Source organism: Plodia interpunctella, chromosome 1 (assembly GCF_027563975.2).
Source record: "Plodia interpunctella isolate USDA-ARS_2022_Savannah chromosome 1, ilPloInte3.2, whole genome shotgun sequence".
NCBI lineage: Eukaryota > Metazoa > Arthropoda > Insecta > Lepidoptera > Pyralidae > Plodia > Plodia interpunctella.
The window spans coordinates 11,826,357-11,839,959 of record NC_071294.1 but is presented as its reverse complement, the minus strand read 5'-3'; the positions used below and the strand labels follow the sequence as shown (position 1 = coordinate 11,839,959).

At 35.7% G+C, this 13,603-nt stretch overlaps 1 protein-coding gene and 1 long non-coding RNA gene across 13 annotated transcripts in view; one reads left to right on the top strand and one right to left on the bottom strand.

The window, feature by feature from the left end:
* Ca-beta (Ca2+-channel-protein-beta-subunit) overlaps positions 1–13,603 on the bottom strand; it is a 136,129-nt gene that overhangs the window by 37,601 nt on the left and 84,925 nt on the right. For 10 of the 12 annotated variants that reach the window (XR_008405189.2, XR_008405188.2, XM_053752774.2 and 7 more), the window contains one exon: positions 13,391–13,426. The exons of the other annotated variants lie outside the window; for them this stretch is intronic. Coding sequence is in view for 8 of the 10 variants with exons in the window: in XM_053752774.2 (XP_053608749.1) it covers positions 13,391–13,426 (36 nt within the window). In the remaining 2 variants the exon portion in view is untranslated. The remainder of the gene's footprint in view (positions 1–13,390; positions 13,427–13,603) is intronic. 12 annotated transcript variants of the gene reach the window in all.
* LOC128674846 (uncharacterized) overlaps positions 7,152–13,603 on the top strand; it is a 93,312-nt gene continuing 86,860 nt past the window's right edge. The window contains exon 1 of the long non-coding RNA XR_008405208.2: positions 7,152–7,207. This is a non-coding gene — a long non-coding RNA (uncharacterized LOC128674846). The remainder of the gene's footprint in view (positions 7,208–13,603) is intronic.

Sequence of the window (13,603 nt, the reverse complement as noted above, 5' to 3'; positions counted from 1 at the left end):
TCGATAAGGGAAGTAGTAAGGAAAACTTTAATTAGTACTAATATTCAGGTATATATCTAGGCCCATAGCTACACGGCACAGTACTCTGTGTATGACACACAGAGTACTGTGCCGTGTAGCTATGGGAATTCAGTGATGATTAGATTTCTCTATTGTGATAGACAATTTCTTTCTTTCCATAGTACGTTTCCACATATATGATACGATACGACAAAACTTTTTAGAAGTTCAAACTAAATTAGTGCAGATGCTTAGTCGTTAAGTGACAGTGACTTGTTTGTAGTGTAAACGCTCCTTATGCGTAAAACATTGTAGCAGCGGAACAATTAAGTTCGCACGCGAGGCGCCGACATCGCTGCCTCCCCCTTCAGGTGTCCAAATTACTTATTGATATTTTAATGCCAGTTTTCGAGTTATCATTGCCTTCCGAGTGGTAATAGTAGGTGATTGAGCATGGCCGTAAGATTGATCAAAAAGTTCAGCCAATTACATTTATTTACGGTATGCACTTATTGTCTTTATCCAATTATATTTGTACATATGTGGTAGATGAATACTCTTGGATAAACCTCATGTAAATGAATATGAAAAAAATGTGCATAACAAAAGTTGCGGTTAGTTTGTAGCTTGTGAGAAATAACTATAAATATAAAAAATGACGAGAAAAAGTGCCTGTGAAGGTCTAATTTCTGAATGATTTGAATTTGAATTTGGGTCGAAATTGGTTTCGTAAGACTTAAGACCGAGAATTTAATATTGACCAATGTCAATAGGTACTGTTCCCAATGGTGGGAAAATGAAGGCTGTCGATGATGATGATGATGAAACACATAATTTATTCTGAAATTAAGTCTTCACAGACACTTTTTCACGTCATATTCTAAATTAAATATTTATATTTACCAAAGCTAATGTCCGTGATATAGCAGATACACTCAAGCCAGCTGCTCAGCGCTGGTGCAACCTTGTCTTATGTGGGGCTAAATGCCTGGCAATGACATATCTTGACTTGATGTCATCAAAGAGTAGGTATGTGTGTTCCAAGGGCCCGAATCTCGCGCAATCGATGTTCTATCATCAATTTCGATCGGCTGATGCATTGAATTAAACTCTTTTAATTGTGATTTTTCGTAAGTCAACAAATCGTGTTAAAACTTCTAAAAAAATTGGAGAAATTTGGTGAAATGGATTTCGATTGCATGAGAATCGAGCCCCTGGTGGTCTGATAACTAAGTGTGCCGAAGATCGTGCGTTGAGAGCGAGAGATAATATCTTGGATAAATCCTTTTGAATAAGAAAGATCTATCATTATTATACACAACTAGTATTATGAAAGTAATTGTAATGTAGGTATATTTTTCCGCTTTCATCCAAAATTTTAATTGATACTTTAATTGTACGTCTACAGTTTGGAGGACAATCAACAAGTAAACTTTAAAAACATTTTAACATTTAGCCGAGGTCAAGTCTAGTATATCTTTTTATTGGTACAATTACCGATTGTTTTATCAAAACTGGTTACATGAATTCTGATTTGCCTCGCCGGTTCTTGTGCAGTGTTCTAATAGTCGGGATATAATAAATATCAATAACATGTCGAATATAACGACACATCAATCGATAAAAATATCGATTGTTGCGAACATATTGAATTAGCGAATTGAACCGTGCAGTGTAACATTTTGTGATGCTGTTAGCGCGAAAACTTTTTCTTTTAGCTGGAATATCGCTAACATCACTTTTCTTCCAGGGTTTCCACGTGGTGTTTTTCTTTACCTTTGACTATTGAACACAGCATTAAAAAAATTAATAAGGGAATATATAAGGGGATTTTTCCTACATCTTTATGACGCCCCCTCCCCATCACGATGCGCGTGTTTTATTCCACGCTCCATATCATCTCCTAAATTCTAGTAAATACGTTTAAGTGTATAATAACTAGCTGATGCCCGCGACTTGTTTCGCGTGGCAGAACAATGTTTGGTAAGGAGTAAAAATAGGACATAAAAAATCTTATTACGTTGACAAGGACAATGGGTATTTACATACGCAGGTACGCAGGTTGCGGGGGTGCCCAACAGCATCCTGAGCATGTTCGCGAGCATACTGGACAGCACGTACACAACATAGATTTAAAAAAAAATACTAAGTAAATGTATGAGTTTTCTGATAACTTGAAATAAATATTTTTTACACCTAAACCTCCTAACATTCTACTTGTGGCAAAAATACATTTTTTGGATGTATGTAAGTATATATGTATGAATGTATGTATGTATGTATGTATGGATGTATGTATGTATGTAACACGATAATTATCGAACCGTGGGTCCGATTTTGATGAAATTTAAAAGATATGTAGGATATGCCAATGGAATTTTTAAGTTCGTGGGGAATCAAAATCGTCGTTCAGTCGTTTTTTGAAATATCCACAATTTTGTAAAAATGTATTGTGTTCGCGAGGTCTAAGACAGATGAAGATGACAAAGACTGGTTTTATGATCATTCTATTCCATCTCGTTCACAAATAGCAATCTGGTATGTTCGGACGTGATCGGCGAGGGGGCGTATAGATTACGATTCAGAAATAGCCCCGAGTTTATTACAAACACCGCGACATACGCAATTGTGCAATAAAAATAAACAGCGCTGACGCAAACGTAAGTATCTGATGTACGGCAATTTAGTTTTTTTATCTCAGTCGTGAGGGAATTGTACAATTATTAGATTATTTCTAACCGCCGAGAAATTCTGTAAATGAGTCTTGTAAACTTTATGAAGTAAATACATATCTGGGTCAAGAAGTAAATGCATACCCCGCAAGTCGAGCAAAAAACTCGTTTTGGAGACGATAGTTTCAATCCCGTGGGTCGCCGTAAACTAAACAATCTAATATAATATGTATTACTTGTAAGATACATTGTGTTCTCATGCGATGGCCAAGTCGATCTATTTATTTAAAACCTAAAAGATTTTTAATATTGATGTGATAATAACTTGCGTAATAACTTAAGACAGAAGGTCCTTTAAGTAGGGACTAAATAAATTAACCGACTTGGTATTACATGGATCTCACAACTTTTTATATGTTATCTATACAGAAAAAAGCGTAAAACATTCACTCACTCATCTCGGAAACTATTAAGCCAATAAAGATGAAATTTGGCAGGGAAGTATATCGTTACTAGGAGACGTCCGCTTAGAAAAGACTTTTGGAAATTCCAGCCCCTAATAGGGCGAAATTGGGTTGCATGTTGTACTTCGAGATTTAACTTCGATTGTTTTTTTGGAAGGCAAATTTCCGCGTGCAAAAGCTAGTGTTTTATTATGTGAAAGCCAGGGTTCAACTCTGACGTTCAGGAAAAAATGGAAAATCGCTCAGATGAGAAAGATACTTGAACAGAATTACACTAGTTTTAATCTTACTTAGGTACTTTGTCTTAGTTCTTGTTTATGAAAGATAAATGTTTACTATCAAAAAGAACAAAATATCTTGAATAATAAAAATATTTAAACAAACTAATAAAATAATGAGACCTATATTTGTTAATTGACGTCCTTGGAGAAAAGGCTGCGGTGAAGTTTGTTGCGCCGTTTCTTCTTCACCTGCGCTTTGGAAGCCGGCAGTAGATTTAGTTTAAGTAATTTTTTTGACGTCAATAAGTGATGTATATCATCCTAAATTGAATAAAGAATTTTGAATTTGAATGATCCGCTAACGTCTGAACAAATCCACAACAACACCTCTCTCGCCTCACAAAGTGAAAGAACAAATAGCGATGGCGTTTGAGCAAATAAATCAGAGTAATAGAAGGCAGCCATCGGAATGAAAAGAGACTCTGTATATATCGTTCATCGGTCCTGTGAATAATCTGAGATAAAAGTTCTACGTGGATATATGAAATTTACATTGATATGCGATGTAATAGGGCTGGTGTGGATGCGCCATCCTAATCTAAACTATATTATAAATACGAACGTCAGTTTCTTTTGTTTCTTACTTCTTCACGTTTTACCTGCTTAACGAATCTTCTTGAAATTTTGCATAAATGTTGACGTTGTACAGAGAAAAAACATTGAGTATTTTTCATCTCGGAAAAATAAATTTTCCCGTGACATATTCACGCGGGCGAAGCCGCGGGCAAATGCTAGTAAGTTTTTAAATCATAGTTAAAAACATTTATTCAGAAATTATATCTACACAGGCACTGTTTCAGTTAGTTTACATCACTACTCATTTTCGGTCTCCCTTGTCTTTTTGCAATTATTTTTCTCTCAAGAATGTTTATAAAAAATCCATCGCTGTGCATTTGTTTCTAAATGTATCAAAAGCATATGATTTATACATTTAAAAAAATAATTTGATTACAGTCTTCGCGGCGCATGTCAATGCCTAAGAATAACAACACACAGCGAGCTATTTCAGCAAGTGTCATCATCTTCCTTACCAATTTACATTCATACATACAGCATTCATTACAATATGTGGTCGTGCAAATCAAAAGGGACCTTATGACGCCCGGCGCTTACCCTATTATTGCCATTCTTTTGTATTCGAACAACGTTAATAAAGATCTAAGTGCCAGCCGCCATAAGGTCCCTTTTGATTTGGACGGCCACATACCCCTTTGCTATCCATAAGTCTCTATTTTCTATCTGCTCCAACTCTTTCATATCCACCCACACAGTCCATATTTTTTGGTCTTCCGCTATTTTCACCATTAACCTTTATGTTAATGTTCTCTCCTCATTCTTCTTCATAGTCGTATTCCTCATGGCTGAGGGTCGTTGTCATTACGTGGCATTATTAATGGAGTGGTTTGGCATTGCCTTCTCCATTTCATACACAAGTTAATAATAATCAACCAGTGTGCTGGTTTCCTCACGATGTTTTCCTTCACCGGAAGCATGAAGCTATACATGAGATTTGTATATGGCACGAGTAGGATTCGAACCTGGGACCTTTGAGTCCCTTGATCCGATCCACAGGCGGGCGTCTTAACCATTACACCACCACCGCTTTCTTCTCCCCATTAGATGTGCATATAGATTGACATGTTAGATGTAAGGAAGATTTATTTATTTATTTAGCTAAATACAACGTTACACAATATGTATCCTTTTAAAGTATTTAGTAAGAAAAAATAGGCACTTACAAAAATTTCTTAGAGAAACACAATATTATCAGCCTAAACACGTTGACTCGCACTCGTCAATCTCACAAAACTGCAAACAATTCCTGACAAGCGTCCTCCATCCATCCGCGAACACATCACACTCAGGTTCCTGGTTCAGGAACGCGTTGAGTTCCGCTAGTTACAATGCCTCCTCCATGATTCGCATCTCCGAACCCCGAGTGCATGCCACCTACGAACATTTAATATTATTTCGTTGACTCGATGCCTCACTGTGAAATATGCCGTCTCTTACTCTAAGAATTTAAGATTACGGATATATTACTGTTACAACATAGTATCTTGTTATTTTTTTTTACTTCTTGGTGTCGCAACGTGGCTATGTATTGTGTGGGTGTTGGTGTGAATTGAGATTTATTGAATTCAAATCATTTATTCAGAAATTAGACCTTCACATGCACTTTTTCTCGTCAATGTTTATATTTATGGTTATTTCTCACAAACTACTGACATTTCGGAACGACCACTGCTGAGAAAAAATGCCGAAAGAAACTCATTTGAACAGTGTTGGTCCCTATCATGCCAGATCGGCTTACCATTATTGTTTCTTACAATGTTTTTTTTTTTCTAATAATATATATTGTATTGTAGTGGTGAGTATTGTAGTTACTGTATTTTGTTTGTCGTTTTCTAGTTACTGTGATAAATATCTAAATACAAAGTTGAATATCATTTTGTATAGGTATTTACATATGTTACAGAAAGGTCTTCGAACTGAGCTGAGAAAAGAAATTTATAAGAAATAATGGCGTACAGACCCACAATTTATTTCTCCTAACTAGGAGCTCTATTGTGACAGAAAAAAATATATAATTTCATTCTAATTTCCTTCGTTTTTTCCTTATGTTTCATCAAATAACCAATTAAATAAATAAAAAATAAATATATTAGGACAAATCACACAGATTGAGCTAGCCCCAAAGTAAGTTCGAGACTTATGTTATGGGATACCAACTCTACGATACTATATTTTAGAAAAAGATCATTTTCCATCATGACCCGACCGAGGATCGAACCCGGGACCTCTTGGTTCAGAGGCAAGCACTTTACCACTGCGCCAATCGTCAATTTACCCAACGCACCAAAATTTTTAAAGAGATATAATGAATATCTCGTGTCTTTTACAACATATCTTTCATAACAGGTCGTATTGCACACAATAACGAACTGTTATAAAAGGTTAAAATAATGTCGGAACCAGTGAGATGCAAATCCAATCCCTATTTCTTGTTACAATTTCAAAACGCAGCGAAGATTACCGAAGAGAAACAAAAAAAACCGCAATGCCACGTGTATCCCGACGGAAGCGTATAATGGCATCCTCCCCCCTCCACCACCGCCCTCGACACCCCCCCCCCCCCCGCCCTCGCCCCGCTCTACTACCAGCTATTTCTAGTAGCAACAGCAGTGACACTTCACTTGTACTTTACTGATGTTTTGATATGACTGTCCGTACCACAGAGTTTGCAAAGATGTGGAGACGACAAAATGAGTTTACAAATGTGACATTACGTGTGTGACTTCACTAAAATGCTGTGTTGTCGATCTCATCTCAAATTGGATTTAAAATAACGGCAATTAGCACAATTATTTTATCTCTACATGTTCCTGGTTGCCTTCTGAGTAGTTTCGGCTGCGATTAAACAACCGACAGCCTTACGTCAAGCCTCCTTGGGAATGATGTTATAACCTATCAGCTGCCTAGGCTATTTGTCCAACGCTTCGTACAACATCAGCGGGAGGATAACGAGTGGTCCTATTCTAGGGCGGAACCAGACGCCACAAATCGAGAAGAAACGTTCTCTTTGTTATTCAATCATTCAAAAATATTTTGGATTCCATTTGCTTAGTTCCTCGCAAATGTAAAATGATATATTTAAAAATTGAAGGCAGAAAATAAAATTAATAAAAGAAACGGCCGTGTCTAGTACCTGATCGAGTCTATCTGGCTTGCGCGAGTGTCGGCGCGCGCATCCGGAGTCGCGGGCGCATCGCACGCGACAAACCACGCGGTACGTGCTCTTTTATATTTATTTTTTTATATCACATATAGAGACAACCGTATATGATTTGCAAAGATATATAAACTTTATATTGTTTGTAAACTTTTTATTGCATAAAGAAAACTCATACAACAAAATCTGTAAAAAAAAGATCCAGACAAAGGCGGCGTTTTGATAAAAACTACTTTTAGGCACGTTTACTGTTTCTTTAGCCGTTTTAATCTTAAGAAACAGCGATTCGTTTTGTATTCTAGATCAGAGAGATGGTCACATTCTTAATAAAGATTTTTCTAAATTCCGATATTACTCACATAAAGAAGAAAACTTTTAACTTTTGCACCGTTTCATAACAGATTGAATACGTTCGTTCTTTTCGAGTTGTCGTTTATGTATTCAGTATATAATAAAATTACTTAGGATCCACGAAGCCGACAATGTTGTCCAAAAATGGATTGATGGCTTGCCTCTCGATTTTTAATCCTATTTTGTGTTGTATGGGAAAAATATCATTCGCAAATAATAATAAAATTACTATTTTTTCTCTATTTAAATCGAAATCACAGGTATGTAATAAATTAAACTTAAAGTTAGTCATTTACATTCACATTTACCATAGAGTGCATTAAATATATTATATGTTATATATATAATAACACACAACGAAATATATTATGCCAATATCGAATATAAAATTAACTACTATTTGTTAATATTAAAAATTAAAACTAAAATAATAAATATAATTTAAATAAAAAATTGACACTAAATCGCCGTCGTCGTGCGGTAAAGTTCCCAGAAGGCTGGCGAGATTTCCTCATTGTATGGCCAAACTCAAACGTTGGCCAAAATAGTCACCAGCCCTTGGGCCCCCGGAGACATCGACCAGGCGTGCGGAAATTTCTTTGTAAAAATTAATTATTTAACCGTCTGAGACTAACTAATATAACTAAAATGTCACACGGGCCGCGTCTCGTGTGGATGCAGTGACTCATTGATTCGTAAGAATTTAATTTCGACAAATTCAGAAGGAAGTATTGCATGTGTGCTTTATTACTTAGTCATTCAGCTATATATATATATATATATTTTTTAGTCCAAATATACATGCAGCAGACTACTGTTAAATGATCTCAGTTAGTTTCATTCCTCCCGTACCTGAATCTAGGGATCTGCGAATTTTGCGACACGACCAAAGCGTCCTTAATTCTTGCATTATGTCTTTATTTTTTTATATTTTGTGTCCTTAGGCTTTGAGACGTCAGACACAGCTGTAATGGAGCACGCGAGGATGAGACGAGTGCACAATTGTGACGCAACGACAATCACACCGCGATGTGATTGGTTCGCTGCGTCTCACTTCGAATCGATTCGATAGTGAGAAGTGAAATGCAAATCCGCACTTCGGCCTCAGTTCTTCGTATACATTTCGGCATTACATTAAAGTTTTTATCACGACAATCGATTTCAACCTAACCTTCTGATTTAACACAGCTATTTGTTTATAGTTACGTGATATTTTTAAAAAGTTTTTATAGTATTTCATAGGTCTATCACTATACAAATGAGCTGGAGAAACCCTCAGCTTCCATTAATATTATTAGGGTATTTCCAGTATCTTTATGAAACTGAGATAAATTCTCCGGATTGCCGCAAGCAATTACTAAGATGACGTGTAAGACCTTACTTACCGGTTACTTACGACGAAAACATACAGGTAAATATTGTGTCCGTGTGCGTTTTGAACGATAGGAGTTAGCGTCTATTTCCGATAACTCATTCTCCTCTAAATAGTATCCCAATACTATATTTTCAAACAAAATATAAATTGACGGCATTTGAGCTTCAAATCATGATGTATTCTGTTCAACTAAACCAATTGCAAGATTGGTACCTGGTTCAAAGGATATCCTTGGCTATTCAAACAGGAAATGCGGTCTATGAATAAATTTTAAAGTTGTTTTTTCGGCGTTTCTTTCAGCAATGCTCGTACCGTAATGATGTTAGTTTGTAGCTTATTTTAACAAGATTATGTAATTTAAAATTTACGTACAAAAATTCTTAATACATTTGATTTCGATTATAATAAGTTCCTTGTAAACTCTAATGGTAGGACATAGAGAACTTAATAATTTACTTTTGCCATATTTTGTCTGTGGCCAAGAAAATAAGTAATTGATTACGCAAATAATAAGGAACTTTAAACCACTAATAAAAATAAAACTTAAAACGTCACTGACACGCTCAATTTATCGACCCGTGAGTCTCGTGCAATGATATGACTAATCCGGATACATTGTCGAATCAACATTTACTTACTCGATGTGAAATCGAGACTCGGGCCGCCTGTGACTAATTGCGATTGGGATTTTTCTCTGGTGACGTCATTGCTCGTTTATGAAATAGTTAGGTACATGTGTTTTCCTTGAAAACAATTTAAAGTTCTGATATATCGATCAATGATTAATTTGTTTCATTAGATAAAGGTAATATAATGGTGTTTAATATTGTAGAAAAAGCACTCTATGCCGCGCCATTTTGGCATACCCACAACATTTACAAGGCTAAACACGTTGCATGCAATGAAATGCATTATTAAAATGTACTAACCAAATATCATTATTGATTTTAAAAGGAAAATGTAGTACCTAACTTAAACTTAATATTTTTGTCGATAAAAACGTAAACCTTATATTTTCCTCGTCTCATACTGTTACTATTAATTCATGAGTCCAACATCCTAATACGTAAACGAATTTCTACAATCGGCTGGCAACAGATCCAAGTAACCGGTTTATTTTTATTTACCGCAGGCCGATAGAATGTATAGTTTATTTACTAACATGCGCTTTACATTTACCGATTTCGATCCGGTTTAATAATCGATATTTTTTTACTTATATTTTTTTTTTTTCACCTGTATTGTTTTTCTTTGAACATTTGTCACTTTAAATAGGGTCAGTGCAAAATGCCTTTCCTTCTTGTCTCTATATGTTTATCTGTGAAAGATCTAGACATGACATCACGATGTAACACACGGCCAAAAAAGGTATATTATTGACCGAATATTACCAGTCAAAGTTAAATAAAAAAAAAACAAATACTTTTCCCGTGGTTTGGTATCCGTTCTAGAATAGGACCACTCCATATATGGATGTTACGAGGCACCTTATTCCATCAAGGCCTTTATCCCTTAGTTCTCTAATAGGGAACAGCAGAGTTCTCAAAGAGGCGTGACGTCAGGTCTATAGTAATATCACTGCCATGCTTCCAGCAGCCGATAATGGAAGCAAAGTAAGCTCCGAGAGAAGGCTGTGTGTATTATTTAGACCGTCATCGTTAATCCTATTTATTACGAATAAGTACATTGATTTGGGTCAGACAATAGATCGATAATATATTTATAAATATGTGGGTCTTTTAGAAACAAGCTGTCCCCGACAGAAATTTATGGATAAAGGTAGAAGAAACAAGATAATAAAAAAAAAATAAACAAAATCTGAATATGTAAACCACACCAACCAGTACTGTTATGTCGCGTAGATCACGGATCCACAAGTATCGCTCCAAATTTATAGAACTGGTTGCGTGCCCCGGCGATGCTTTATGGCGATCGGAGGGATTGTGGGCGACCGGACATTTCGCCGTAATGTATTCACTGGCTATAAACCACGTGCCACTTAGATTTGTTGATAATTCAGAGATTCTAACAGTAATTAGACGAGTTTGTTACTGTACCTCATTAAATAAAATAAAAATTGAAATAAGACTGTAGCCACGTGGTCCTGGTCATTCTGCCGGTTGGTTACCGGTGGTCTTTGGTTCGATCCCCGGTCAGGTTTATATGGTAGGTGATCGTTTTCAGATTGATTTGGGTCTTGGGTATAAATCTACGTGTGTTTTAGTTATCAAATATTGTTTCACTGAGTTAGTATCAAATCAACAATCTATTTATTTAACGGGAATTATCGGGAATTACGGGTATCTCTATATATTTATAATTAGGTTGCTACAAAAATGGTTTTCTTAACTTTTTCGACTCACCCGACCAATAATAGTCATAGGAAATAAAATAAAACGAATTCTATCATCCTATACATATTAATATATTCTAAACTTCTCTCTTAACAGACAGCATGGCGATCTATAATTCGTCCGCCGAACTATCGTATCGTAACTTTTTCCCTAGCATATATAGGCAGATACTATCATAATAGCAAGTGACTATCGATATATTATATACAGTATATAGGTACAGTAACATTATTCGTGAACATTGCGCAGTTAGTATGAGTGCTTTCATTTACCGTAACGAAACACCGGTAATGTTAATATAAGTTTGTCGAACTGTTCGATGACATGGTGGAGCCGACACAAAGCGGACCACACGCCACAGGGCGGGACAACACAGATCAACAGCTAATCAATTAAATTTTATTATAATATCTTACATTTGTTAATATAGAAGTTGAGAGAGAATCCCACTAAGTAGCAACCCAACTGGGCTTTTGAACAGATGTACAGAATCCGATAAAACAACTATTTTCAATAAACTGCTTTCGAAAACTGAAAATGTCGTCCACTTTTGATACATAATGAGACAGATTCGTATCGGACCATCAGTTATTATGGTTTAAATATGTAAATTTATCTCATGGAATTCTAATGAGCTGGTAGTGAATGAAAGTTTAGGAGACGGGAAAGTAAGTCTTCGTTAAATACAACGATTGATGTCATGCGACACTGCACATGAGTCAAAGGTTTCCATTTTTGGCAATAATATTTTCTCGATATTACTTAGGTATATTTATCTTTATCTTATGTAAATAAGTATATTAATGGCTATCATAAACAATCTGATAGTAAAGACCCATGTTCAAACATAGGCTACATTTTTTTTTCTTCAAAAAAACCCTACATTACTATAATGGGGTTGAAAGTTTGAATGAAAATCGCTTTCGCAGAGAAATTCACGTGGGCGAAGTCGCGGGCAAAAGCTAGTGTATCTATATATATACGAGCACGAAATAGAAGTGTTGAGCCACGATCGTACAGTCAACAGCACATCAACGTGCCCAAATTCATTGCAATTTCTACTCTATTACCGCCGCATAAAGGATAGCAGTGCAGGGTAACTTGACATACAGTCGACTAACGACGATTATTTATTTATTTTCTCTTAATATATTAGGACAAATCACACAGGTTGAGCAACCCCAAAGTAAGTTCGAGACTTGTGTTATGGGATACTAACTCAACGATACTATATTTTATAACAAATACATATATAGACAAACATCCAAGACCCGGGCCAATCAGAAAAACATAATTTTCCATCATGACCCGACCGGGGATCGAACCCGGGACCTCTCGGTTCAGTGGCAAGAACTTTACCACTGCGCCACCGAGGTCGTCAAAATCGTTAATTTTAGCTATTAGTGTTATTGATCTAAATTTTGCTATAATATCGATATAATTATAAATGCACCTAATATCAAACTTATATCCAAATTCGTATTTTCACTTACACAGTATATTGATGAAAAGGTTAACATAAAATCCCGTGTTTCTAAAAAAACTAAATCCGATCGAAACATTCTTTTTTTAGCCAAATTTAAATATAGCCAAACATACATTCTACTTTACATAAACTAATTACGCACTCACAAACATACAGACAACACAGCTATGTTGCATGATAAAGGCATCTAAGGCGCTACCTACCTACTATATTCATCCCATTCCACTTAAAACAATCATTTTATTATCTATATTTGACAGATGTCAATGTCAAAATTGAAATCGCTACACCACAGACTATTAATCCTTTCGTCCCAAAACAGAGGCACTTACAAAATGACTTAATTACTTCATTTTTATTGGTGGAAGAAATCATAGGACTGGCCGCAAATATTATGTTAATTATTCATCTAGTTTCTTTCAAACCCATGCACAATACAAATACATTGAACTAATTGAACAAAATGATAAAAATACAATTAGCGCAGGATATTTATCAATTGTTCCAATACAGATTGCTTTACACATTGGAGATTATATTACGCCAGCGTCGCGACGTACATTGCTGAGTTTCTTTGAGAGCCATGCGGTGACAAAGGCAAACCTAAGCAATGCACATCATAGAGCGGGCTTCAAGCAACGGCTGATGCAATGATAGGCCTCGTTATTACATACCTTGGAGGATATAAGCGTCAGTGTAGGGGAGGACTCCTGTGGGACAAACATAAAAATATCCTGCTTTAATTGTCATTTTTTACAAAATAAATTAAATATATTTTAATGCCAATGTGTCCAATTTTTATTTTTTTTATTGTTATCTGAGTAAAGTCCATTCAAAGGAATGACAATGAAATATTTGGTAAAAAATAATTACTGCACCGGGGCCCT